Raw genomic sequence first — 26,099 nt, 5'->3', positions numbered from 1 at the left:
TGTAAACTTATAACTGCAACTGCACATAAACATTTTTAAATTTATTAAGCCTATGTTATCATTGTGCAGCCATATAAATATACATACTCATTGATATATCAGCTGTGTTTCTATATTTTAATGAGCTATTCTCCTCTCTTCATTCGTCCTTTTGAACTGTTGTTGTGGCAGCAGTTGTGTTTCCTCTTGCTGTGTAATTCTGTTTAAATTCTGCATTTTATAATTATTTTGTGCTGTGAAAAATTTGTTGTAATTCTTCTTACTGTCCAAAATGGTTACCATCAGCTGTAAAGTTAATCATGCTGACTCTTGTGAAAAGGGAATCATATTGTCATTATGTTCCACATAATTAAACATTAACTGTCTGCATACATCACACTACCCTGTGCACGTGCATGCAAACTAATCACAAACTTAGGATAAAATGCTGAAATGACAGAGGTTTATATCAGCTGTAGTGGTATTGTTTAAACTGGGTTGAATATGTTTTGTCAACAAAACCAATCCTGTAACTTTGAGTTTGTTCAACTAGCTTTGTGCCTCTGCTATGTTCATGCACTCTATGTAGGGCACTATGATTTCTGCGATGCAGAAAATGCAGACAGGATCACGGAATTTACTCTATAACGTGGAATGTCATAGATTTTGTGTGACGTTTTCTGTGTTTTCAGCCTATTCCGCCTCACTATATGAGGACATGAACCCATGAACTTAATCTCCAGAGCTGCACTGAGAGTTTTACCTTTAGCATTTTACAGTTTAATTTGAGAAAAACTATCATCATATCATAAACACACAGAAACTCAAAGCTCTTCACGGCAACCCCTAAAAATAAACGTTCGCCTTAACTTAAAGAAATTGTAGGACAGAAATTTATTACTGTTGTACAGCAGAATTAATCTGTCTCAATGGAATAATAATACGAACACTAATAACAATAATAATAAATTATTATTAAAACTTAATTTAAGGAATAATCATAATTTTTATGTTTTAATTTTAACAGTAAATCTCTGTTGTGCAGCACTAAAAAGTTTGTTTAATGTCATATGATTTAAAGAAATATTAAATTAATATTTTATGCCTTCATTTGATTGCCAGAAAAATTAAAATACACAACAGAATTTCTGTAAAAAAAAAAAAAAAAAAAAAAAAATAATAATAATAATAATAATAATATGAATTCAATTAATTAGACATGCTTTTTGTTTATTAAAATTTAATGAAACCATTAAAATGGAATCCAGAAAACTTAAAACAGAAAAAAGAGAATCTGGTAAAAAATAAAATGGAATTTGAGAAAAATAAAAAAAACGTCATTGGGCCCTAAATTTTTTTATTTTTTTAAACTTAATAATTTTTGTTAAATTGTATAAGTTTAATCATTTCAATTAATTGGACATGCTTTTTCATTTCTAAAATTTAATTTAACCATTAAAATGGAAAAAAACAGAATCCAGAAAAATTAATACGGAAAAAACTGAATTCGGAAAAAAATAAAACGGATTTCATAGGGCCCCATCTATGTAAACATGGAAGTTTTGTGTACTTTTGCGTATACTTCTGCGGACAAGTAATAAAACTTTACACAAAAAAAGTTTAGTAACCAATTTTATCGCACAAAACTCACAGACAAAACATACCTTAGGAGAAACCACTTTGATGAGCTCGTTCAGGAAACGGAACTTCCCCACCTCATTATGGAACCTTTTCCCACAGTTTTTCACACAGGTTTCTAGAACCTTAGGACACAAACACACAGTGACAAACAGTTAAATAGCATCAGCTGTATAATTCATACAGAACATTTGCACCCTGAATCAATGAAACTCAAGAAAACTCCCAGTAACATTCGAATTATGACTAATTTGTAAATGAGCCAACAATATGATGCTCCCACCTATTAATGGGAGAGCCCATCTATTAAATTATAAAAATAAAAAAAACAGCAAAGGACACTGCTGTCAAGGTCAATAGGTTTTTACATAATTACATAATTTGATCTTTATATGACATAGCAAGATTATAAATAATGTGCAACTCCCCAAAAATGTAAGGACATTATAAAGTATTATTAATTAATGTGTACAAAATACTTTTGGCTTTTACCTTGAAAACCATATTTTAAAACAATTAGAAAATAATTATTAAGATGTATTAAAGGTGTAAAGACAAATATGTTATTATTATTTACTTGATGGTAAAACTGAATCAGGTTTTTACAATCTATTTTTGCTAAAAACTCTAAAAAATAAACTTGTGTGTCTACTTGTCTATTTGTGTGTCTGAAGTTTAATTTTTGTTTTAGTCATCATGGTTCTAGAGTTATTAGAAAAAATGTAAATTAGCCTATAATAGCGCAACCTTGTGGTTGACTCTCAATCAATTACAAAGCCTCATCATTCCTTGAATATGCTAAATTTCATAATGATCCGTCATTCATAATGCAAGTTATTAACTGCTAAAAAGTTGATTGCTCCTGGTGGCCATTTTTGTTCATTTGTACTATTAATTTTTCATGGCTTGGCTACCATTTGCCCTTAAGAAAATATGCATCAAAATATAATTTTCCTCAATAAACAGTTGTTGATTTAAGTTTTTATTTGTAGGGACCTCTATGGGCAGAATTGGACAAAGATTTGCCTGCATCCTCAGAATATCCTGTTGTCTATGTGTTCAAGTATCAAGTTTCAAGTTTCATTACGTTTAGACTCTGCGTTCGGCAGTTATATGTCAACTACTCAATTTAGGCGATATCAGACAATTTAATTCGCTTATATCTTTGCAATACTTTGATAAATCAAAATTTAGCACCAAATAAGCAAAAAATCAAGTAATAATACAATAGGGTTTTGGCATATTCGGTCACACCCTGAGAAAAACCCTGAATGCCAATCTTACCGTGAGTGCCTGCATGGCCTCCCACTCCTGAGGGGACTGAATCTTGTGAGCAAGAAGCCTGGTGGCCAACTGTGGACTACACACAAACAATGCACAATAAAAAGAACAATCTGTAAAACAGGACCCCTCAACATTTACCAGTACATGTTGAATGATTACTAACAAAAGCAAAAGATATATGATCCTAATAGATTATATTTTTATGATCTTAATTAAGTTTGCGCATATGTGGTTTTTTAGCAGAGACTAAGGTATCCCACAACTGTTTTTGATTTAATCTTGCTCTCTTCTGTCAAAGGTCTGTCATACATGCACACTGATAAAAAAATGGCAGAGGGGTGTCATGTGAAGCTCACTGAAATAAGGACAGGTGTAACTTTACCCTGTGATTGTGTGTTTCTGCCTTTGGGACTGTTATATGACCATGCACAGGCACAATGACAAAAATAATCAAATTCAATATAACCACAAATGCTCCTACTTCTACTTTCTCATTTTATTAGTTGTTTAAATATAAGTAAACCTTACAATTATCATATCTATTATCATGTATAATAGTTTTTAGCTTTGCGTCAGCTGAGGAAAAATGAAATGCTTGACAGATCTTCAGAAGCTCATTGGTCACTGTAATGAGAGCTTGCTCAACTCTCCACTAACTGGACAGAAGTTGATTTCTAGTCATTAAAGTTTATAGAGTACTGCAGGGATGATGTCAAAAACTGGAAGACTAGTTTGCCACTGGTTCCCTTTCGAGATTTTCCTAAGGGGTTTTATAATGGGTTTTTTTCAATTTATGAGTAAAATAAGGACTATGGTAACTTCACAATACTTGAAAGTTTTGCTCTACAATGTAAATTACATACATCCAGGGCTTGACCAACACCAACCCATCAATCTCAGCAGTGGCATGTAACACAGTCACGTCCACTAGCCACTTTGGTGGGATGAATTTTTATATTCAGTTACATAAATATATGCGCAGGGGGTTTCCAAGTGGAGCGCGTTTCTTCCAGCATCTCAGTGGCTCCATTCACAGTAAATGCTGCTTCACACAAACTCAGTCTCTGCATGCGGCGTTTGTTTGGGTTTCCAAAAATGTGCATTTGGGAACGCATAAAAAGTCTGAAGCGTTTTGTGTTTACATGCATGTAGCGAGGCTCAGCAGCTCGGTTAAACTCCATGCTGTGAGTTTGGGTTGCTTATAACGTGCATTTGGGAATGCAACGTGCGTCATTTCACAAGATTTGTAACATAAATCATTTATAAACCTATGCCAACACAGAATACATTAATATGTTACTAAATATGCAACTTGTTCATCGCGATTTCAAAATAAAAGTTTAAACTCTGACTGCATCTGCAAACTCTTTGCTATCCACATGATCTTCTTCAAAAAATGACAGTGGCTGTAGCATTTCTATCACAAAGAAGTGGCCAAATATTAAAGTTTAATTAGACATTTGAATTAAATATTATTTGGTGAGTATTATGTACATTAAATTACATATTTTGAACAGTGTTGTTCAATAAAACCAAATGATTACTTGCTTTTGATACTTTATTTGAACCAATTATTATTGCCTTGTTATTATAAATGCATTTTAAGTCATTTTAAAGGCTATTGTTCGATTAGATCTATTTTTATTACCTTAAAAAATATTATTACTCAATTATTCATCAAAATAATCAACTGATTACCAAAATAATCATTAGTGACAGCCCTAGATTAGTTAAAACATTTCAAAATGAACCTGCTTTGTTTTGCATTTTGTGACTTTCAGTCAATTAATTTCATAATTGAAGATTTCTTAAAAATAGTGTTAAAATATCATCTCTTCTTATGAGCTAAAGTGTATTGTCACCCCCCTAATAAAACGTAATTTCCCAGTAAAACTGTGGCCAAGGAAAATGCGGAGTGGCTAGTAATGTCAAGCCCCGTACACACCCATATTGAAAACGTAAATATTGAAGCTGTTATTTTTAAGACTTAAATGTGCCCTAGATTGTTTTTTTACAAGATGTAATATAAGTCCTAGGTGTCCCCTGAATGTGTCTGTGAAGTTTCAGCTCAAAATACCCCATAGATTTTTTTTTAATAAATTTTTTTAGCTGCCTATTTTGGGGCATCATTAACTATGCACTGATTTTTTCAGCACGGCCCCTTTAAGAGATGCGCTCCCTCTGCCCCACGAGCTCTCGACTATACATCGCATAAACAAAGTTCACACAGCTAATATAACCCTCAAATGAATCTTTACAAGATGTTCGTCATGCATGCTGTATGCATGCTTCGAATTATGTGAGTAAAGTATTTATTTAGATGGTTACGTTTGATTCTGTGTGAGTTTGAGGCTATGCTCTGTGGCTAAAGCTAAAATTACACACTGTTGGAGAGATTTATAAAGAATGAAGTTGTGTTTATGCATTATACAGACTGCACGTGTTTAAAAATGAAAATAGCAACGACTCTCGTCTCCGTGAATACAGTAAGAAACGATGGTAACTTTAACCACATTTAACAGTATATTAGCAACATGCTAATGAAACATTTAGAAAGACAATTTACAAATATCACTAAAAATATCATGATATCATGGATCATGTCAGTTATTACTGCTCCATCTGCCATTTTTCGCTGTTGTTCTTGCTTGCTTACCTTGTTTGTGCACAGATCCAGCCGTTAATACTGCCTTTCCTTGTCTAATGCGTCGAATGGGCTGGCATTATGCAAATATTGGGGTCATACATATTAATGATCCTGACTGTTACGTAACAGTCGGTGTTATGTTGAGATCCGAGTGTTTTTCTGGAAGTCTTTTAAACAAATGAGATTTACATAAGAAGGAGGAAACAATGGGGTTTGAAACTCAATGTATGTCTTTTCCATGTACTGAACTCTTGTTATTCAACTATGCCGAGGTAAATTCAAATTCTGATTCTAGGGCACCTTTAAGACTTATAAGACTTATGTTTCTAAAAAGTAACTAGGTAGGAACATTTGGGGTGTGAGTGTGTGCAGTTTACGTTGTAGAACAAAACATTCTTCAAGACCTTATTTTACTCAAACATTGAAAAACAACATTCTAAAACCCTATAGGAAAATCTTGAGGGAACCAGTGGCGAATTAGTCTTCCCTGTTTGGACATCATCCCTGCAGCACTCTATTGAGCCACTGCTTAAGGCTTAAAATGACTGAAAACCGGGCATCAGAGACGTCAACATTACACCCCTGAGGGTAGACATTGTGTTTATGAATTGCTCAACAAAACACATTCATAATGTCACATACTTGAGGGTTCTGTAAGCACTTTTAACCTGCTAAATGTTTACAGAACTGTCTCAGGGACCATTCACAAAGAATGAGTTTTGGAGTTTAAAAAATGTGAGATGCAAAGACATGTCTAGCATGTTTACATTAAAAAAAACAATGGAAATCAGTACAATAAAATGCAAAAACACATTTTGTGTGAAAGGTTCCTCACTGTGCATATTTAGGACATTTAAGTTTAAAAATGATTGAATTGTTAACGCACCCTTCAGGTTCATTGCTGAGCTGGTCACAGAACAGTTGAATACTCTCCCAGTCAGCTTCTCGATTTAAAGGGTTGGTCGCTTTGTCTACAGGTGACACAGAACAGTTGAGGTAAAAAAAAGTCAGAAAGACTAACAAAACCTACCTACAAACATATAACAAGTATATCTGCATAAAGATCACAAGAACTGTAAATCAACAGTTATAAAAGCAAACAATAAGAAATCCTTTCTAATGAAAAAGAAAAACAATAACTGATAAGGAATTTCACCATAAAAAAAAATGTAGTTATTAAAAAACAAGTATCTGAATCTAGAAGCTGATAAATAAACATAGCATTTTTTACATCATGTAAAAAAGTATTTTCCTCGTTCCTTTGAAAAGAAGCCCATTATTATGCTATTTATCAAAAATCTAATTACCATCAAAGCCAAATTTCCCTCTCCAATAAGCCAAACCCACACTAGTTCAAGATTCTTTCATGGTTATGATGTCGGAACCATGAGCATATTAGCACTCACATTTATTACATCAAATCCTATATAAGTTACATACAATTTCCAGAAGTAAAAATCTCATTCAAAGCCAATCGATGCCACTATGAGCTGACCAGTTTAAAAAATTAGAAAAGTTTAAAAACTACAAAAAAAAAAAAATTGTTTTAGCCTACTGATTTGACTTGAGTCTTCATTCTAAAGCTGCCATGAAACAGAAGTTATAAATGACTTCAATATTGTTACATATTTCTAATTAAGGTGGCTTATCGAACAAGAAAAAAAAATAGGGCAGGGCTTGATTTTATTCATTGGTTGTTGATTGGATTGTGAAAAGTGGCCATTGTATACCAGAATGGAGGAAGATCTGAATGCGATTGGCTTAACTGTAGTTTGACCTTGTAAATGTCAGCAGAGAGAGAAGTGAAGTCAAATCACAGGAAGAGCAAGTTATGACATTAATAAAATTAAATAATAATAATAATAATAATAACATGCTTAGATAAATCATTCACAATTCACAATGACATAATTAAAGACAATATATAAAAATCCATTTTGATTTTATGCTATTAAAACTATTAATTGGAAAACGAATAATTTGTGTACAACTTTTAAATGAAAAATAAATACTGAGTGAACTGTATAAATACTGTAATCTGCATTATTATTGATGTTGGGTCCAAGACAACAATTCAAAGGGGTTGGAGGTTTTTTGTTTGTTTGTTTTTTGTTTGTTTTTGGAAAGTAATCTTTACTATCATCACAAGTGGGCTACATAAAACTGACAAAAGTGTAGGTCGGATATAGCCCCTTTAAGGAAACGGCAAATGAATCATCTTTTCTTGACTGACATGTTGGGTGGCTGAACGGAAATAGTGTATAAATGGAGACTTTACATAAGAGAGGCATATCAAATATTCTATCATTGAATGTCTTCATTTAACATTTTATTGATCATATGAGTCTGCTTTCTAGAAGACTCCTCCCTTTTGATTCAAGGAGAGATAGCTAGCAATTTTACAACTCTTTTTTTACCTGTCCATCACAGAACACACACTCCCACAACAAGAAAGATACACACACATAATACACTAAAAACAAAACTGTGTCAGAAACTTAACTATATCGTCGTTAGCAAGCTAATAACTCCACTGCCAACAACAACATGACACTCCGCATCTGCGCTTAACAAAGCGCCTGCGACAAGGCATCAACCGAGGCTAATGCATGTCCTTGGTATTCGCACTGTCACATTAGAATATAATAAATTTGTAGTTTAAATGTGTTTGACTTACTGATGCGGGACTCTAAGCTCTGCTCGTCAGGCGGAGCCGCCATCTTCACCCGAGATCACAAGACCCAAATCTCGCGATGAAACACGTGATCTCTCTAACTAGACAAGTACTTCTGCATTTTTTATTTAAATGAAATTAAACAATACATTACGATTATTTGGCCATGACCTTGAAACCGCACTCATTTCATACGATGTATTTAACTATACTTACACAAACAGAGTACAACTGGTTTTGCCTGTAAACTTTTCATGGTGGCCTTTTTTTGGTACATTTGGTGGTGGGGGGTGGGGGGGGGGGGTAAGCCAGTTTTACTTATGTGGACCTCAAGATAACAGACAGAAGTATAGAGAAAGATTCTTATATAATTTTAGTATGCTTCCTGTCATTTTAAATTATCAGAATACATCTGTGGCAAAGGGTTCTAAAATATGGCTTTTTATTCCTGTGGCTCTATTTACCCCAGGTTAGGGGTAAGTTGCTCTGACACCATCTGGGTGTAAACTGACCATCTGACTGAATCTGAATCAAACCCCTGTGAAATTTTAAAGACAATTTACCTCTTTTAAAAACTAATTTAATAATAAAATTTCCTTTTACAAATAGTCATATTTCTTTTCTTAAAGCTAACTTAAACAACACAAAACAATCAAATGAGGTTGAAATTTCAATATCCTTAATTGTTTGCATTTCTGAAACAATATGTTGAGCACCAAAGTTGTAACCTTCCCAAAAAACAGACTAAACAGAGAGTTTGTTGAGTAAAATTAAATAAAACTGCATGAATTAGAATGAATGAATAAACGTCACTGAAACTATAAACATTTTAGTCAAAAGGTTTTTGGCATGGTAGTTTTTCTGCAATGACAAACATGTTAGGCCATTAGGGACTAGTGAAAGATATGATTAAGCATATTCTGGTTCGAATCAGACTAGGATTTGGTGTACTTGTACATTGTTCCTATCAAATAAAGTCAAACGAAAAAATAAATAAAATAAAATAAAATGAAATGATAAACTAAACCAGGTGTTGTAATATTGCATTGAAATTATACCAGTTTATCCTTCAGAAATTTAACTTAACATTGTCTTATGGTGGGGTAAGTTAAAACACTGGCTCAATTTACCCCACATCATTTGGCTCACTTTGCCCTATAGCTGCCATTTTGGACAAAACTAGCTAGCATACCAATTCAGGCTAATATTTAGCTAAATGATTTGCATGGTTCTATACATTGCTAAATCACCAATATGGATCATAAATATTTTTACACTTGGACAAATTTGCTTTGATATAACAGCCATTACATCTGTTATACTAAAATGCCAAAAACAGTTCTGAAAGTAAATGGGTGCCTTCCACTCCTCCTATGTGCTTCTCCTTGGCAGAAATGATGGGTGGTTCTAAAATATATGGTCACAATGAAAGTGTACGGTTGCCAAGATAAAGGGTGTGGGTCAACTTACCCTCTGGCTCATCTTACCCCACTCTCCCCCTAAGGGACAGAAACAACTTCCATCTTGAGGTCATGGAATGATGTTTTTGATGGTCAGGCAGAGTTGTAGTTTTACAGCAAAACATGTGACATGAGTGTGTGCTAAAGCTAATTTTGGTTCATCATATAACTGCAGGATTGTCAAATCCGATTTGAGCCTTGGATGGGTCTAAATTTTTCAGCTTGTGTGACAAAACATTATGCTACTGTGGATGTGATTAATTCCATTCTAAACTAAGAGAGAAAAGTGAAAAATATAAATATAATCTTTTGATTTTGATAAATGTTTTATCCTTTAATTCTAAAGGACAATTAATGTTGCTTTCCCCATGTTTTTACTAAATACATAAATATTAAATTATTCAAGTGAATGGGGTTATAGGTATCCCTCCAACGTTAATGCTTCTCCACTGGGCATGCAGTAGATGTAACAATAAGAGTTTCAGAGTACTTAGCCTTTATAGCTTTATAAAAAGAAAATTGAATCTGTGCAACTATTACAAAATTTACATTTCATAAATACATTCCATATTAAATATGAAAATATTTATCATCAAATCAAGTCAAAACGAGCTGCAAAAATCATAGTGGCAGTTAAAAGCAAGGTGGAATTGTTTTGCCTCAAATGGTTTTACAGAACTAAGAATCAGTGACCAAATTGTGCATGCTCAGAAGCCTGTCAATTCTACCTTCACCACCAAACTTGATTAGACATTATACGTTCATACATTTAAAATACAGTTTGTCTAAGTTTTCACCTTGGAATTATAAGGTTCTTTTTTGCATTCTGAGCAGTTTTGTACAGAGCCTCGCACATGACATGCAGGGAAAAAAAATAGTAGGCTAAATCGTGCGCATAATTTACTTATTCGTTCCCTCGATTTACTAATTTGTGCGGACACTTTAGTCGTTCCCTCGATTTACTAAATTGTGCGCACGATATATTTCGTTCCCTCGATTCCTGCATGGCATGTGTGGGGCTCCATAGTTTTGAGATATTGAGCTTCAACGTTTTGGCATAGGCTGTAGCAACAATTATATGGGGAACAAGTCTCTTTCATACATGAAAATGACCCTAAATGTTTCTAACTGTACAATATCAAAATCCTCTCAAATTTGTAAATGGGGATTTTTGGAACAGGTCAAATGCAGATAGAACCTTATAGGCCTAATTCTAAAAAAAAAAAATAATAAAAAATAAATAAATCACTTTTCACTTGGAATTATAAGGTTCTATCTTGCAAAACATTAACTGAAGTAATAATTTTCAAGAAACACAAACAGTTTACTTATTATTTGTTTTAAAACATAAAATTAGTGTAACAATGTGTTGACATGCATGAGAAAGTTAAATTTAATGCTTTCTATTTTAGAATGAATTTATTTCCCTCGTTCAAGTTAAGCATAAAACGCAGTGCTAAATATTTTGTCCAGTGCAGATGTTAAATTTAGGCAGGAATATGGTGGGTAATTTAACACATTATTGCAGGAACCATTTAAGTTTAAGCTTCCTTTTGTTTAGACAGAAAGCAGCTACTGTAATACATCTGACCAGGACTTTATTCCACAGAACGTGGGACAGGTGAAATGGCTTTCTCTCTAGACATCAGTATGACTGAAATAACGTTTATTGTTGTAATTAAGACCCAATCAATTAAATTGTTGACTATTTGACCTTCAAGCTTAATATTGTAAAATTTAAGACATAAATAAACTGCAAGAAAACAGACAATGCTTCAGGAAAGGTGTTTCACAAATGTTGTTTATTTTTGCAATTCCCATTTTCATATTTAACCATATCATTTTGCATATTTTTGGAAGCGAAATACACCTGTGTTACAGAGGTACTCTCATACACAAGGATAGAAGTAAACAGATGGTCTTTATTGACAACACACAGGTAGATCGAATAGAGCTCCATTTTGGGGCCTATATTCTGTTCTCCCTGTATATGCTCCCCTTGGGACATATTTTTTTAGAAAATTTGGTATTTCTTTTCACTGTTATGCAGACAATATGCAAATTTATCTGCCTTTGAAACAAAAAGATACTTGCTCTTTAGCGCCTCTATTGCAGTGTCTTGAGGAAATTAAGGCCTGGATGGCACTAAATTTCCTTAATTTTAATGAAAAGAAAACAGAAGTTATGTTGTTTATGCCAAGGGGTACCAGTCGATTTAAACCTTGGTGAACTGAAACCATTTGTGAAGCCCTATGTAAAAAACTTGGGTGTTATCATGGATTGTGATTTTAAATTGGAAAAAAAAAAATTAACTCGGTAGTTAAATCTAGTTTTTTCCAATTAAGACAACTCACCAAGGTGAAATTTTTTTTGTCTCTTAAAGACATTCAATGAATTGTGCATATTTTTTATTTCAAGTCGCCTGGATTATTGTAATGGTCTCTATTTAGATATTAGTCAGGCCTCTCTCTCCAGACTGCAGATGGTCCAGAATGCGGCAGCTCGCCTGTTGAGGGGTACACGAAAGCGGGAACACATCACCCCCGTTCTCGCGTCTCTTCACTGGTTAACTGTCCATTATAGGATTCATTTTAAATTTTGGTACTTGTTTTTAAATCTCTTAATGGTTTAGCACCAAGGTATCTTTCTGACTTGAAGAATCTGAATGCTCCGTTAAGAGGTCTGCTGACCATTTGCTTTTAGCTGTCCCATGGGTAAAGTTGAAGAGCAGGGGTGACCGAACCTTTGCAGAGGTGGCCCTGAAGCTTTGGAATAGTTTGCCCCTCTACATTAGACAGGCTCAAACACTTGCTGTTTTTAAATCTGTCCTAAAAACTTATTTTTATAGTCTGGCATTTGACGCTATGTGAGAGCTGCTTTCTTTTATTGTTTTTATTGTCTTAGTGTCTTCTTTCATGGTGTTGACTGTTTGTATCTTTTATATTTTTATTATTTTATGTGTGTACAGCACTTTGATAAACACTTGCTGTTTTAAAAAAGTGCTTTATAAATAAACTTTGACTTTGAGATCCTGGGAACCCTTACGAATAAGAAAGTTCATTTTATTTTAAGTGTACTATAAGTGTAACAGTAATTTTATAAACATTAATAAACATAATTACATTTCTCATTTGTACTGCAAGTGAACTTATGAGTATACTAGTAGTGTACTATTTTAATACTTAGTACTTTTTGAAAGTATACTCAGTAAACTACTAGTTTAGTTTTATACTGCAAGTATTCTAAGTTCCGCCGCGAACTCTATGGGCGCCGCCATCTTGCCTGCCGCCATTACTGCGTGCCTGCGAAGTGTGACGGTGTGACACTTGCCGGTGCCCTCTAATGACATTTCAATTAAAGTTCATCCTGCTCATTAAAGAAAATGTCTGGTGAAAGGGAACATGGGTAGATGATGTCAGGCAGTGGCCAAAACTTACCGATAAGGGTAATTTATTGACAACATAATGTAATAATGTAAAAATTTTATGTAATGTAATTAAGAAGTGTATTAATTGATGACAACAATAAAACCGAACGCTGTCATTATAGCTGTGTTGCTAATATGTTCACAAGCTTAAGTTTCAAATAATTATTAGGCCATCCTTAAAAATATTCTTGTTTGCCATAACCCGACCGACCCTGCAATTTAGGACCGACCCAATTAATTATTTTTTCCCCTTTTAGTCCGACCGACTTGCCGATTGTAATTGCGTTAAGACCCACGGATATTTTTTTTTACTCTTCAAACAGCTAATACAAATGCAATAAAATGTGAGACACACGCAATTGACGCTTTTCACACGCTCTCACGCCACACATCCATTTTCTCACGCACAAAAAAAATCGCGAAGTAAAGAGGACACAGAGACCGACAGACTAGACAGAGCAGGTTACTTATGATAGAAAAAAATCTCAGCTCTCAGATTCTGTCAATTTTATTACGAAATTCAAACAATAAATACCGTTTTGGTGCTTGTAAATGTGACATGCTAGAAATACAGATTAAAAAATATTACAACATCAAACGACGTATAATGTTATGTTCTTGTAAACATGTTTTTCAAAATGGATTTATGTATTCACACTTACCTTCGTCTGAGGTAAATCTCTCAGAAATGACTGAACGCTGTCAGCTAGCAGCCCCTCACACAGAACCTGTTTTGGCTGATATGTGTACTGTATTACATCTTTATTATATTTTTACTTATATCATTAAATAAAGTTATTATAATAAAAAATGCATTATATTTAAATTGTTATTTTTAAATAATACTGCCAGCTGATAGGGCTCTCTGTATGTTTACAGCATTTAGTTAGGTGAGTTGTTTTTTTCTTGAGAAAAATTAATGCCTACCTTGTGTAGCCTAGCTAATATTTATCCAAATGAGTCAATATTAAATCAAATCACAATAATAATTAAATAATAATAATTGAATAAAAATAATAAAAGTGTAGCTTACCAGAAATTGTAGCCTACCATGTAAACATTGTAACATGTCACTAAACCTAATAAAAGTCAGCTTAGTTACTAAAATGTTTTGACAATCACAATACACTTAATGTGATGCAATAAAATTTTTTTTTTTTTTTTACATTTTTTACGACCTACCGACCATTTTTTATTTTTTTGGCTGTTACGGCAAACCAAAATATTTTTAAGGATGGCCTTAGCCACGACCAGTAGTAGCAATAAAATACATGTTCTTACAGGTATTCAAGATTATTTTATTAATCATCTGGCATGCGATGAGCCATCTCGGTTATGTGTTTCATCCACTTTTGACGCACATCTTGGTCCTCCGCTCGACCAGGAACTCTGTGCAATCCGTATGGCCGTAAACCTGGGCAGTCAATGTGCAACAAAGCTTCGTGGATTACACAAACGGTTTTATTCCAGGCCTGTAGTTTTGTGCTGTTGTTAAAACAACCAACCACACAACACGCTCTGCCCGGCATCACTGGACAGCATACATACTAAAAAACTATATAGCTAACATCTGCTACAGCCTACGGGACCAACACGCTACTTCTGCTACTTTAGCAGCAAGGCACGCCCCAGCTAACACAGTTACGTTGTGACGACGTAACTGGACCGGACCATATTCGTTGTAGCGACGTACCAAATAACGTTCTAGGGACGTAACTTTGTGATTCCCATATTCGTCGTGGCGACGTTATAGTGGTATGTCTCTGTAACGTGAGGAGTACGTCTCAACGACCAAACTGGCACGTTGTAAAAACGTAACTGGATCGGCTCATATTAGTCGCAGCGACGTTCCAAATAACGTTCTAGGGACGTAACTTTGTGATTCCCATATTCGTCGTGGCGACGTTATGGCGGTACGTCGCTGGAACGTGACAGTAACGTCTTAACGACCAAACTGGCACGTTGTGAAAACGTAACCGGATCGGCTCATATTAGTTGCAACGACGTCCCGAATAACGTTCCAGCGACGTAACTTTGTGATTCCCATATTCGTTGTGGCGACGTTTTAGTGGTACGTTGCTGGAACGTGACAGGTACGTCCTAAAGACCAAAATACCACCTCGACCTTTACTCCGGGGAATGGAAATGTGCACCGTCCATAACCTTGAAATCAATGCAGAACTGATAAACACTTCATTCTCTGCTATAAAACCTTATAATAAATTCTAATTGTTATAGGGAATTGTATTGCTTTGGTTAATACATTTGCAGATCAAAATATGTAGTGGAAACCAATAGAAACCCTCATTAAATTCTGACAGAAAATGGCTAGAAACAAACTGCATCCATGAAATCATCAGCATTGTTACTTTGTACAATTACTAAGCCAATACATTTGAATATTACCATGTAACCATGTTTTAACCATGTAAAGTGTTAACACATGAATTCATAAATTGAACACATTCATAGATCAAACAATACAATCAATAAATAAATGTAACCAGTGATTAATATGTTTTATTCTTTTAATTGACAAAGTGTTTTATCATTAGATGGGTATAGTTAAATAATGATTTTATCAATTATATTTATAGATACTCTTATGATTACTACTATCCATAATTTGGCACAAAAATGACAAAGATATGAAAAAGATTCAGCAGATATTTTATTACTTTATTTGCAAAAAATATATATTAAACCATTTCCTAAGTGTCCTGTATGAGGCAGCTGCTACAAATATACTGAGGTAATGTGCTTTAATACTGCTTTACTGCCAGACAATATCACAATTACCAAAGATATACAGTCCTTGAGCTTCTCAAAAGCTAAAAAAAAATCCAGAAGATGACATTCATAAAGAGTAAAAGATATGTACAAAGAACAATATAGAGATTTTTAGCATTTCTTCAAATAATAGTTTGGCCCACCCAAAAATACATGTACAGTTTTTGTTCAAGAAAATGAACATGCGGACTTTGAGGAAGAATTTGAGATCTCTCATTACCGTGTCCTCAGCTGTGTATAACACTCTTGCCAACAGTGTTGTAGAGGTAGATGATGGAGAGCTGTGAGAGAAGAGGAAGAGGGTCTTTCTCAGGTTCTGCTGAGGCAAGGATAGGAGGATGGTCTCTATATATTCACTTTGGATTTTTGCAAACTGGAAGCTAAAAAAAAATATATTATAGTAGTTATTGTAGTCAGGTTTATTGTTTGTTAGAAAGGTATGAGGAAAGCATGTTTAACTTACATGTTCCTCCTCTTCTTCATCCTGAGCTGCACAGTCACCTCGGTCACCACTGCCATCATCATCCTCCTCTGGCAGCTGAAAGGTTGAATTAAATTGTTAGAAGTTGCATTTTTACTTTTAAAAGCAGTCTCTTCTACTTACCAAGGCAGCATTTGATGAAAAAATACAGTAAAATAATAATATTGTGAAGTAGTTTTACTTTAATATTCTAAAATAGTTTTACTATTAACTGTTTTCTATTTTAATCTATTTTTAAAAGTAAGTTATTCCTGTGATCAAAGTTGAATTTTCAGCATCATTACTCCAGTCTTCAGTGTCACATGATCCTTCAGAAATCATTCTAATATGATGATTTGATGCTCAAGAACACAAAAATATGAAGCAGCACATTTCAAAAGAAATGTCGAGCATCAATTCAGCATATTAGAATGATCAAAGATCAAGTGGCACTGAAGACTAGAAAAATTATGCTGAAAATTTTTCATCAAAGGAATAAATTAAATTTTGCTACATCTTCCAAATCTCAATATCTTTGATTGGCAGTGTACATTATTACATTTAGATAATAAACAGTGCACAAATTCTCAAAGAACTTACATTAACGATTACTTCAAGCTGGGGACACACTGAACTGAACGACTAGAAGAAACATTCTAAGACTGAAATCAACACACTTAAAAACTGTTTCCTTCGACTGAAGTGGATTTAAATACTTACAGATTATAAAAGACTGAATGCAACTGGCTCTGACTCAACGTGTTTGGGCAAGATCAGTTAATTAGTTTATTTATAATCGGCCTTACAGTCGTTAAGTGTGTCCCTTGCTTTAGTCGTTGTTGCAGCCTCCTCAAAAATACATCTTTCTGTACACGAAAGCAAGAAAAAAATATTTTAAGAAAAAATACAGTAAGGGCATATTTCATGTAGCCTAAATGAATTGCGATTATGAAGTTTTTTTTAAATTTTTGATAGTATTTTGAAATCATTAAAATATGTATATATTGTGAGTTACAACATTATTTGTTTTTATCATGACATGAATTCATGTCGTTCCAAACCTGTTAAGACTTTCGTTCATCTTCAAAACACAAATAAAGATAATTTAATGAAATCTGAGAGCTTTCTGTCCCTCCACTGACAGTCTACACAACTGCCACTTTGATGTTTAAAACAAAAGTTCATACAGATCGTAAATCTAATCTAATGAATATTGAGAGGTTTAGTTCAAATTTTCTGAATAAACTCGATCACTTTATATAATGAACAAATTTAATACACTAGTGAATATACAAAAAGTACAGTTGAGCTTCCATTTATGTTCGCTAATTAATGTTTATATGTAAATAAAAGTCTAAACTCAAACTGTATATTGCATTAAGCGAACAAGTCTCTTTGAAGTTCATGTTCAAATTTGGACTAAACTGCTCCATTCATATGGATAACTTTTACAATCTCTTTATGAACTTTTTGAAGTATCAAAGTGTTAGTTGCATGGTCTGTAAATTGAGGGAGATAAATCTCAGATTTCATTAAAATATCTTCACTTATGTTTCGAAGATGAACAACACATTCTTGCATGTTCAGAATGACATAAGGGTGAGTCATTTTTTTTTTTCATTTTTGTGTGAACTAACACTTTAGGCAGGCGTACACTTTGTAAGTTCGAAAACTCAGTAGTTTGTGAGCCCTTGCATACAAGTTAGTTAACCCGATAATCATGTCAAAGCAGTTGGTACACTGCACGACTGCACTACACAGCTTTTCTTTGTTTTAAAAACAGACTTAACATTTATCTATTATGGGTCCTAATTAGGAGACGATGAGCACATTAAGCTTTGTGCCATGCTGTTTATATTTATCAAGGAGTAAAAATGCCCCTTTCAACGCCCAAAACAAGAAGCTTGCGGATGAGATGATGAGAGGAAGGAGATTTTGGATTGTATTTGATAGTCAAATTGATTCGAACAGTTTTAATCGAACAGATTTTAAAAAAGCTTTAATCATGCCCTTTCAATCCGAATTAAATGTCAATTGGACCCGGCCAATTCATTTCAACTAATGTGGTTACATGTGACTTTTTATTCCATCTGTGCTACTAGTCTGATTAAAGTCTGATTATTAGAGCCCATGTAAACACAGCTAATGTTGCTGCTATAGCTTCAGATTTAAAAAAGTTATAGGGTTGCCAAGCAGCCTATGTGATGTGATTGTGTATCATTTGAGACTATACAATAGCTGCATTTACATGGACCCTAATAATTAATTTGTAATCGGTGAGGGTGAGTAAATGATGACAGAATTTTCATTTTTGGGTGAACTATCCCTTTAAGTCACATGCAACCATGTCATTCAGAATAAATTTGCCAAATCAGATTTTAAAATTTCATTCTGATTGTAAGGGGTGGTTTAAACCTTTTCTAATCTGTTCGATAGGACATGTAAACACTTGATCAGATTAAAAACTGAAATTTGAAAGTGTAAAGCATGTGTAACCATTGTTGTTGAATGAATGCAGTGTAATAAATGACGGTTGTCATAAAATTTCAAAATGCTTCTGTTTAGTTTTGAGCATTTTTACTGCTTGATAAATATAAATAGCATGGCACATAGCTTCATGTTCTCTGCGTCTCCTAATCAGGACCTGGAATGATAAATATAAAGTCTGCTTTTTGAAACAGAAAAGAAACAATGACAGGATGATGGTTAATATGCACCAACAGCGGGAAAGTCTGTAATTTTGGACAGACAGTGCATTTTAAAATATCAAATCCGATTTCTAAATAAATGTACACATCACCTTTATTCAGATTCATCAATCACAATGATTTCTGAATTAAATAAAAAGTGTAAATGTATCAAATAGTAAAATTGCTGACCCCTCAAATTCAGAATTATTAACATCTCCTTGTCTCTGTGAGTAATTGAATTGTGAAATTCAACCCTGTGAATTACCTGTTTGTCCTCCTGAGCCTTTTAAAGGGTTAGTTCACCCAAAAATGAAAATTCTGTCATTTATTACTCACCCTCATGCCGTTTCAGACCCGTAAGACATTAATCTTCAAAACACAAATTAAGATATTTTAGTTGAAATCCGATGGCTCAGTGAGGCCTCCATAGGGAGCAATGGACACTTCCTCCCTCAAGATCCATAAAGGTACTAAAAACATATTTAAATCAGTTCATGTGAGTACAGTGGTTCAATATTAATATTATAAAGCGACAAGAATATTTTTGGAGCGCCAAAAAAACAAAACAAAATAACGACTTATTTAGTGATGGCCAATTTCAAAACACTGCTTCATGAAGCATCGGAGCACAAATGAATCAGTGTGTCGAATCATGATTCAGATCGCGTGTCAAACTGCCAACGGCTGAAATCACGTGACTTTGGCGCTCCGTACAGCAGATTCGACACACTGATTCATCTGTGCTCCGATGCTTCCTGAAGCATTGTTTTGAAATCGGCCATTGTCAAGTTATCTAGGGATTCTTCTCTGCCACAATGTTTACCCTAACTTGACAAAGGCTTCAACCAACTCTTGAGTGCGCATGGAATAACTCAAAACATCCTTTATCATCGAAGCAATTTATTTTCAGTAACAACTTGATCCTCATTTGCTTTTCTTCACAGGTTAATTCAGATGTTTAACTCAGATGCTTAGTCAGATGTTTAGCTTAATAACCAGTAGCGTCTCAAAGTTGATGAACACATTGTGGCTTTTCCCAACTGTCTTTGACCAAACTCAGCATGTGGTTTCTTCCAAACTCAGTGGCTATATCCATGCATGCTTTAACAACACTTATCCTTTGGTTTTATAACCAGTATTAGCACCAACTTGGGTAAAAGAAGCGCATTCACTGCCAGCAGAGATCCTCTGCACACTGATAATCAAACAGGCACACCTGGTTCTATGTGACATGTGGAGATCCAATGGCCAATCAGCTTCCTTGTTCCTTCCAGGTTGCACTACGTGTCCACAACCAATAGTATTCATTCATTTTGATCTCACATCAAACCTCATCTCATCCGATAGATTTCCAGTCTTTATTTAACAATAATGAATACAATTTTTTCCCTTAGAATTTCAAGTTTAACTTAACAGCCATCACTAAATAATTCGTTATTTAGTTTTTTTTGGTGCTCCAAAAATATTCTTGTCACTTTATAATATTAATATTGAACCACTGTACTCACATGAACCGATTTAAATATGTTTTTAGTACATTAATGGATCTTGAGAGAGGAAATGTCCATTGCTCCCTATGGAGGCCTCACTGAACCATCGGATTTCAACTAAAATATCTTAAATTGTGTTCTGAAGATTAACAAAGGTCTTACGGGTGTGGAACGACATGAGGGTAAGTAATAAATGACAGAATTTTCATTTTTGGGAGAACTAACCCTTTAACGAGAAGGCTGCTTTTATGGCTGGATGCTGATTGACACATCTTTTGACCATGTTCTCACATCCAGGACAACAAAATGATCAAGCAGACCTGAAACAAATTACCATGATTGAAATCACTTTAAATCCATTTAGTCTTACCTAAGTGATATTGGAAAAGTGAGGCATAGTTGTTCACCCAGTATACGCTGCTTCTCCTGGAACATGGTCTGCATGATGAATGATCTCTTGATCCTGGACCCGTGCAGTCCACCTGGAGATTATCTGAATGATATGTGGTTGTATATAAAGGGCAATTAATGACTGAACGTTACATACATACCGATAGCAGCACCATTAGTCCAGGACCTTATAAATCTTATAAATCTACTGGTACTGAACAAGTCAGAAACTAATTTAATACCCACCCCTGCTTATAATCATTGTTGTCTTGTTGTTGCTGCACAGGCTGTCTCTCCTCCAGCTGCTGAAAATAAAAAGTATGTTAGATTTCTTAGAATGAATAGACTCACACATAACGTTCACATTAAACCAGTAAGTGGCGACAAACGAGAATATTTTGTTATAAACAACTCTAAATCATTGATTTGGCTGCTTCACTGGCTGTCATTACAAAGAATTTAAGTAAACAAATCGTGAAGTAATTAACCGTGTCTGATTTTATTGAATTTTCAATATGGTTCATATGAGCTTCAAGGAGGCCAGGCAGGGTCTAAAATTAAAAAACACTTTACTACAGTTGCCGTTTAACGAATATAAGTGATTATTTTGCCGTTTAGAGCATTAAACAGTGAACGTTACACTTAAAATAACTAAAATAAGAATATAAAACTGCGTCTCAGATAATTTTAACATTAACGCTAAGTTACCTCAGACCGCCTCACGGGGACAGCGCTCGTGCGCACATTAACCAAACGTAATTTATTTATGAAATACATTTAGAAAACCAAAAACACTGCACTAACATTACTCATCACAAGTGATATTTAGTGTCACATGGGCAAAAACGATGAATAAAAGCAGTACCTTAAGGGCTTACCTTTTACTCCGTGTCCGTCTGCTGGAAGTCGACCGTTACAGAACAAAATGATGCGCATGCGCAGTACTCAAGATTCTCCGAAAGTCCGTTAGACTTGCTCATTTAAAATTTCGAATTTGTCTCGCGCGTGCCCCATCCAATAAATCTCCTTCATTCACAAACACAACATATAATATATAAACATGTCCATAACTTTTGGCGCTCTAACGGTTAAACAGAACGGCATGCATCTTGCGGAAGAACATTGTAGCCGGAGCTACTTCTCTGTTTATGTCTATGACGAATCACGCAGGTATTTGTGCTACTCCGCAGCGGTTCCTACCAGACTGGTCTAAAATAGTCCGAATATAAACACTTATCTAGGTGTACCATAATGATTCAGGGTACAACAAAAACACGGTTTGGAAAATGTATTCATGTTGTACATTCCCATTGTATAATTTTTGTACATTTTGAACACAAAAAGTTACATATCTGGAAAGTTATCAGGAGACCAATGGACCACGTCGCTACAACGTTCTCCGTGGGATTAACCAGCGACGTCTTTTGAGGACGTGCCCGCGACGTTTCTGGAACGTTAGCCAAGATTCTTAAAAAAAAAAAAAAAAAAAAAAAAAAAAAAAATGGAACTTTACCACGACGTCCTCACAACGTTATCATTCAGTAAACCTCTTGTTCACAAACATATGAATAATCACAATTTATTAAGTAAATGTTAGGTAGTTTTGCTGGCAAATATTTTATGAATATGTTTAGTAGGTATATCTCAAATATAAATAAAACTATGTCGATTCGTTTAAAAAGCTTGAATCAATTAAATTTACTCATACTATCCAAATGCCATATTAACAAACATAATGTTGGCTTAATGCAATATCTGGAAAGTTATCAGGAGACCTGTGGACCACGTCGCTACAACGTTCTCCGTGGTATTAACCAGCGACGTCTTTTGAGGACGTGCCCGCGACCCCAGCCAACATTGATATGTGGGCCCCATATGGGTTATAGCTGGGCAGCATGGGTTCTATGTGGGCATGGGATGAAGATGGGCAATTTATGTGGGTCCCATGTGTTTTTCACAATGTGGGTCCCATATAGGTTTTACTATATGGGACCTACATGGGTTCTATGTGGGTATGGGCTAAAGATGGGCAATTTATGTGGGTCCCATGTGTGTTTCACAATGTGGGTCCCATTTAGGTTTGACCATATGGGACCTTCATGGGATCTATGTGGGCATGGGCTAAAGATGGGCAGTTTATGTGGGTCCCATGTGTGTTTCACAATGTGGGTCCCATTTAGGTTTGACCATATGGGACCTTCATGGGATCTATGTGGGTATGGGCTAAAGATGGGCAGTTTATGTGGGTCCCATGTGTGTTTCACAATGTGGGTCCCATTTAGGTTTTACTAGGCCTATATGGGACCTTCATGGGATCTATGTGGGCATGGGCTAAAGATGGGCAGTTTATGTGGGTCCCATTTAGGTTTTACTATATGGGACCTTCATGGGATCTATGTGGGCATGGGCTGCAAATGGGCAGTTTATGTGGGTCCCATGTGTGTTTCACAATGTGGGTCCCATATAGATATGAGACCTTTGTGGGATCTGTGTGGGCAAAATAATTTCACACTTAAATACATCTTTACACCTTTAAACTTTATTGGTTAAAAGCCACTTTTTAGGAATAAATATTGAAGATTGGCAATGGGATGAAGCACAAGAACAAGTTCATTCTTATTCCATGTTTATAAAACCTACATCGACTCCACCTTTCTAAACTAAAGCTCTCTAATATATTTTCCTCTGTAGACCCACTATGTGATATGTGTGGTCAAACACCAGCATCACTAGGACATATGTTTTGGCATTTTCCTAAGATTGGTAATTATTGGATTTCAGTTTTTCAGTTGCTGTCAGAAGTGTAGGAAAAGCAGTTGGATCCAGACCCAATTTTAGCTTTAGTTTTTTTTAGCTTTTTTTTTTTAGTTTTTGGTGTCAGTGATAAAATGGAGCAAATAAATAAATAAATAAATATGCAGCATGCCTTTTATCAATTATTTTAATAAGAAAGCAGTAGTTGAATTCTAATACAAGCACCCCCCTACACACACACTTATTTTCTTTTTCCATTTATTTTCTTTTCTTTTTCATTTTTCTTTTTCCATATATTATTACGATATTAAAATCTAGTGCTAAATCAGGATTTGTATAAAAGTGTAAAAAAATTTGTATTGGAATGTTTTTATTTTTGTTTTTGTGCCAATGTAAAAAAACTTATAAAGAGAATGTTTTTTAAAAAATTATTTTAAAACATTTTAAATGAAAATGTGTGGATTATCTATATCTGCCTATGCAAAAATGCATTTTTCTTTTAATGCACACATAGCAGGGACAACCCTTTTTAATGTTTTTTTTATGGTTTTTGTTTTTTAAACTAGAAGACTTATTCGGTTGTTAAGTCTGACGTCACGACTTAACAAGCGGATATCGGTCTCACATGGGACCTACTGTAGCCTACACTCTCAAATGTTCTGACAACCTTCCGCTTGACAAAGTAGTCCTTTTGTATTCCAATTTTAGTTAGATTTTTTCACATAATATTATATCATATAATATCATATGTCAATGATCTTTTCTGAAAATAAGCGTACATTTAAATTTATAACTGTAAATATTTTAAATATTCGAACAAAAGGAATTTCCGCGCTGGCGCGCGGATACAGTTTCTAAGCACAGTGGTGCGGCAGCACGGCAGGAGACAGGAGGTACTACTTTTAACGGTCAGCAGTGATCGAGACGGATCGAAAATAAGCAGGTAAAATGCATATTTTCTAGAAATGGTTTAATTATCTACGGTTTCAAGTATAGGGAACATTGTTTTGAACGTTTAAATTACCTTTAACATAATGTAGCCTTTAAAATTGTGATGTGTTTTTTTTTTTCTGGCCGCGTAATCGCTAAAAATGTCTGTAAAGACTTAAAGCATGTCGTTTTTGTTGCTGTAAGGTGTAGTTTTGTTCTTGCCTGCCATTAATGAAGTAGGATTCTCGGTTGTTGTTCATTTTATGCTTCACTTATGCATTTTGTGACCGTCTTGCCGCCATTTTTTTCACCTGAGTGGAAACTGAATTTCCCATGGAATTTCCACACAATTTATAGTAATAACCGCGTTTGAATGGAAAAATACTTAGTTTTAAAGACATTTGACATAACTTGCTCCTAAAAGCGGCAGGTGAGGTGGATTGGGTGACAGTAAAATATTAACAAATATGGGTAGCACTGTTTTACAGTGTTTGTTACATTTTACATATTGTTGAAATATATTGCACATTAATTTAGTTCATTTAGTTAATTCATCATATACTTGAGTGAGTAAATTACAATTTTAATTTTGGGGAGAACTAACATTTTAATCCTGTAGTAAGTAAAATGTTGTTAATTAACATTACTAAGTAGTTATATGTACACCTACACTGTGACAAGGACACTATAAAATAAAATGTAAGTAGCTGGACATTTCATATGATTGTGTGTATCTTTTGTTTTTATAGGTGGACTGAAGAAGAATGCAATGACCAAGACTGTGAACCAGAAAGACATAGAAAAAGCACTCTCAAAATGGTTCACAGGGGCTAGAGACAGGGGCGGAAAGAGAGCAATCAGGTCACAGCAGTCTTCAGGACTGTGATCAGTTTTGTGTGTGTCCATCTATACAAATTGTTGAGACCAAGTATTTTAATACTGTATTGTAAGTTAAACAGTTTTTGTGTTTTATGTTGTCGTTGAGGTTTTAAGTGTTTAAAAGGGATTGTTCACCCAAAATATAAAAATCTTTTCTCTTTCTTCTATTGATTTAAAGGGATAGTTCACCCAAAAATGAAAATTTTATGTTTATCTGCTTACCCCCAGCGCATCCAAGATGTAGATGTCTTTGTTTCTTCAGTAGAACACAAATTAAGATTTTTAACTCCAACTGTTGCCGTCTGTCAGTGGTACAATGCAAGTCAGCGGGAACTTGGACTATAAAAGTAAATAAAACACGACAGACAAATCCAAGTTTAACCCTGCGGCTCGTGACGACACATTGATGTCCCAAGACACGAAACGATCGGTTTGTGCGAGAAACCGAACAGTATTTATATAATTTTTTACCTCTAATACACCACTACGTCCAACTGTATTCATCAATCGATTCGTGATGTCTGATCGCGCTCCGACAACGGAAGTGATGTCTAGCACTCATTGAAGTATATGCGCAAGACATCACTGCCGTTGTCGGAGCGCGATC

General features: G+C 34.7%; 1 protein-coding gene and 2 long non-coding RNA genes across 5 annotated transcripts in view; 1 reads left to right on the top strand and 2 right to left on the bottom strand.

The window, feature by feature from the left end:
* The window catches only part of gga1 (golgi-associated, gamma adaptin ear containing, ARF binding protein 1), a 41,782-nt gene extending 33,444 nt beyond the window's left edge, over positions 1 to 8,338 (bottom strand). Inside the window, exons 1-4 of the mRNA XM_048206926.1 lie at positions 8,226 to 8,338; positions 6,435 to 6,519; positions 2,902 to 2,977; positions 1,644 to 1,742 (exon numbers count right to left, since the gene is read on the bottom strand). Coding sequence (XP_048062883.1) covers positions 1,644 to 1,742; positions 2,902 to 2,977; positions 6,435 to 6,519; positions 8,226 to 8,268 — 303 coding nt within the window. The 5' untranslated portion in view covers positions 8,269 to 8,338. The remainder of the gene's footprint in view (positions 1 to 1,643; positions 1,743 to 2,901; positions 2,978 to 6,434; positions 6,520 to 8,225) is intronic.
* A 7,429-nt stretch (positions 8,339 to 15,767) lies between these two features.
* LOC125278101 lies at positions 15,768 to 22,056 on the bottom strand. Of its 3 annotated transcripts, none has more exons than XR_007187052.1 (6): positions 21,808 to 22,056; positions 21,176 to 21,234; positions 20,947 to 21,032; positions 20,765 to 20,859; positions 16,363 to 16,437; positions 15,768 to 16,279 (listed from the first exon to the last, which is right to left on the bottom strand). It is a non-coding gene; the product is annotated as an uncharacterized LOC125278101 (long non-coding RNA). The 3 variants fall into 3 exon arrangements; XR_007187053.1 differs by having other exon boundaries at positions 15,768 to 16,180; XR_007187051.1 differs by lacking the exon at positions 20,765 to 20,859 and having other exon boundaries at positions 20,910 to 21,032.
* A 724-nt stretch (positions 22,057 to 22,780) lies between these two features.
* LOC125278102 lies at positions 22,781 to 25,739 on the top strand. The gene is made up of 3 exons (XR_007187054.1): positions 22,781 to 22,905; positions 23,295 to 24,626; positions 25,363 to 25,739. It is a non-coding gene; the product is annotated as an uncharacterized LOC125278102 (long non-coding RNA).
* Positions 25,740 to 26,099: the final 360 nt, after the last annotated feature.

This window comes from Megalobrama amblycephala, linkage group LG11 (assembly GCF_018812025.1).
Source record: "Megalobrama amblycephala isolate DHTTF-2021 linkage group LG11, ASM1881202v1, whole genome shotgun sequence".
In the NCBI taxonomy this organism is placed as follows: domain Eukaryota; kingdom Metazoa; phylum Chordata; class Actinopteri; order Cypriniformes; family Xenocyprididae; genus Megalobrama; species Megalobrama amblycephala.
This window is presented reverse-complemented; position numbering and strand designations above follow the sequence as displayed.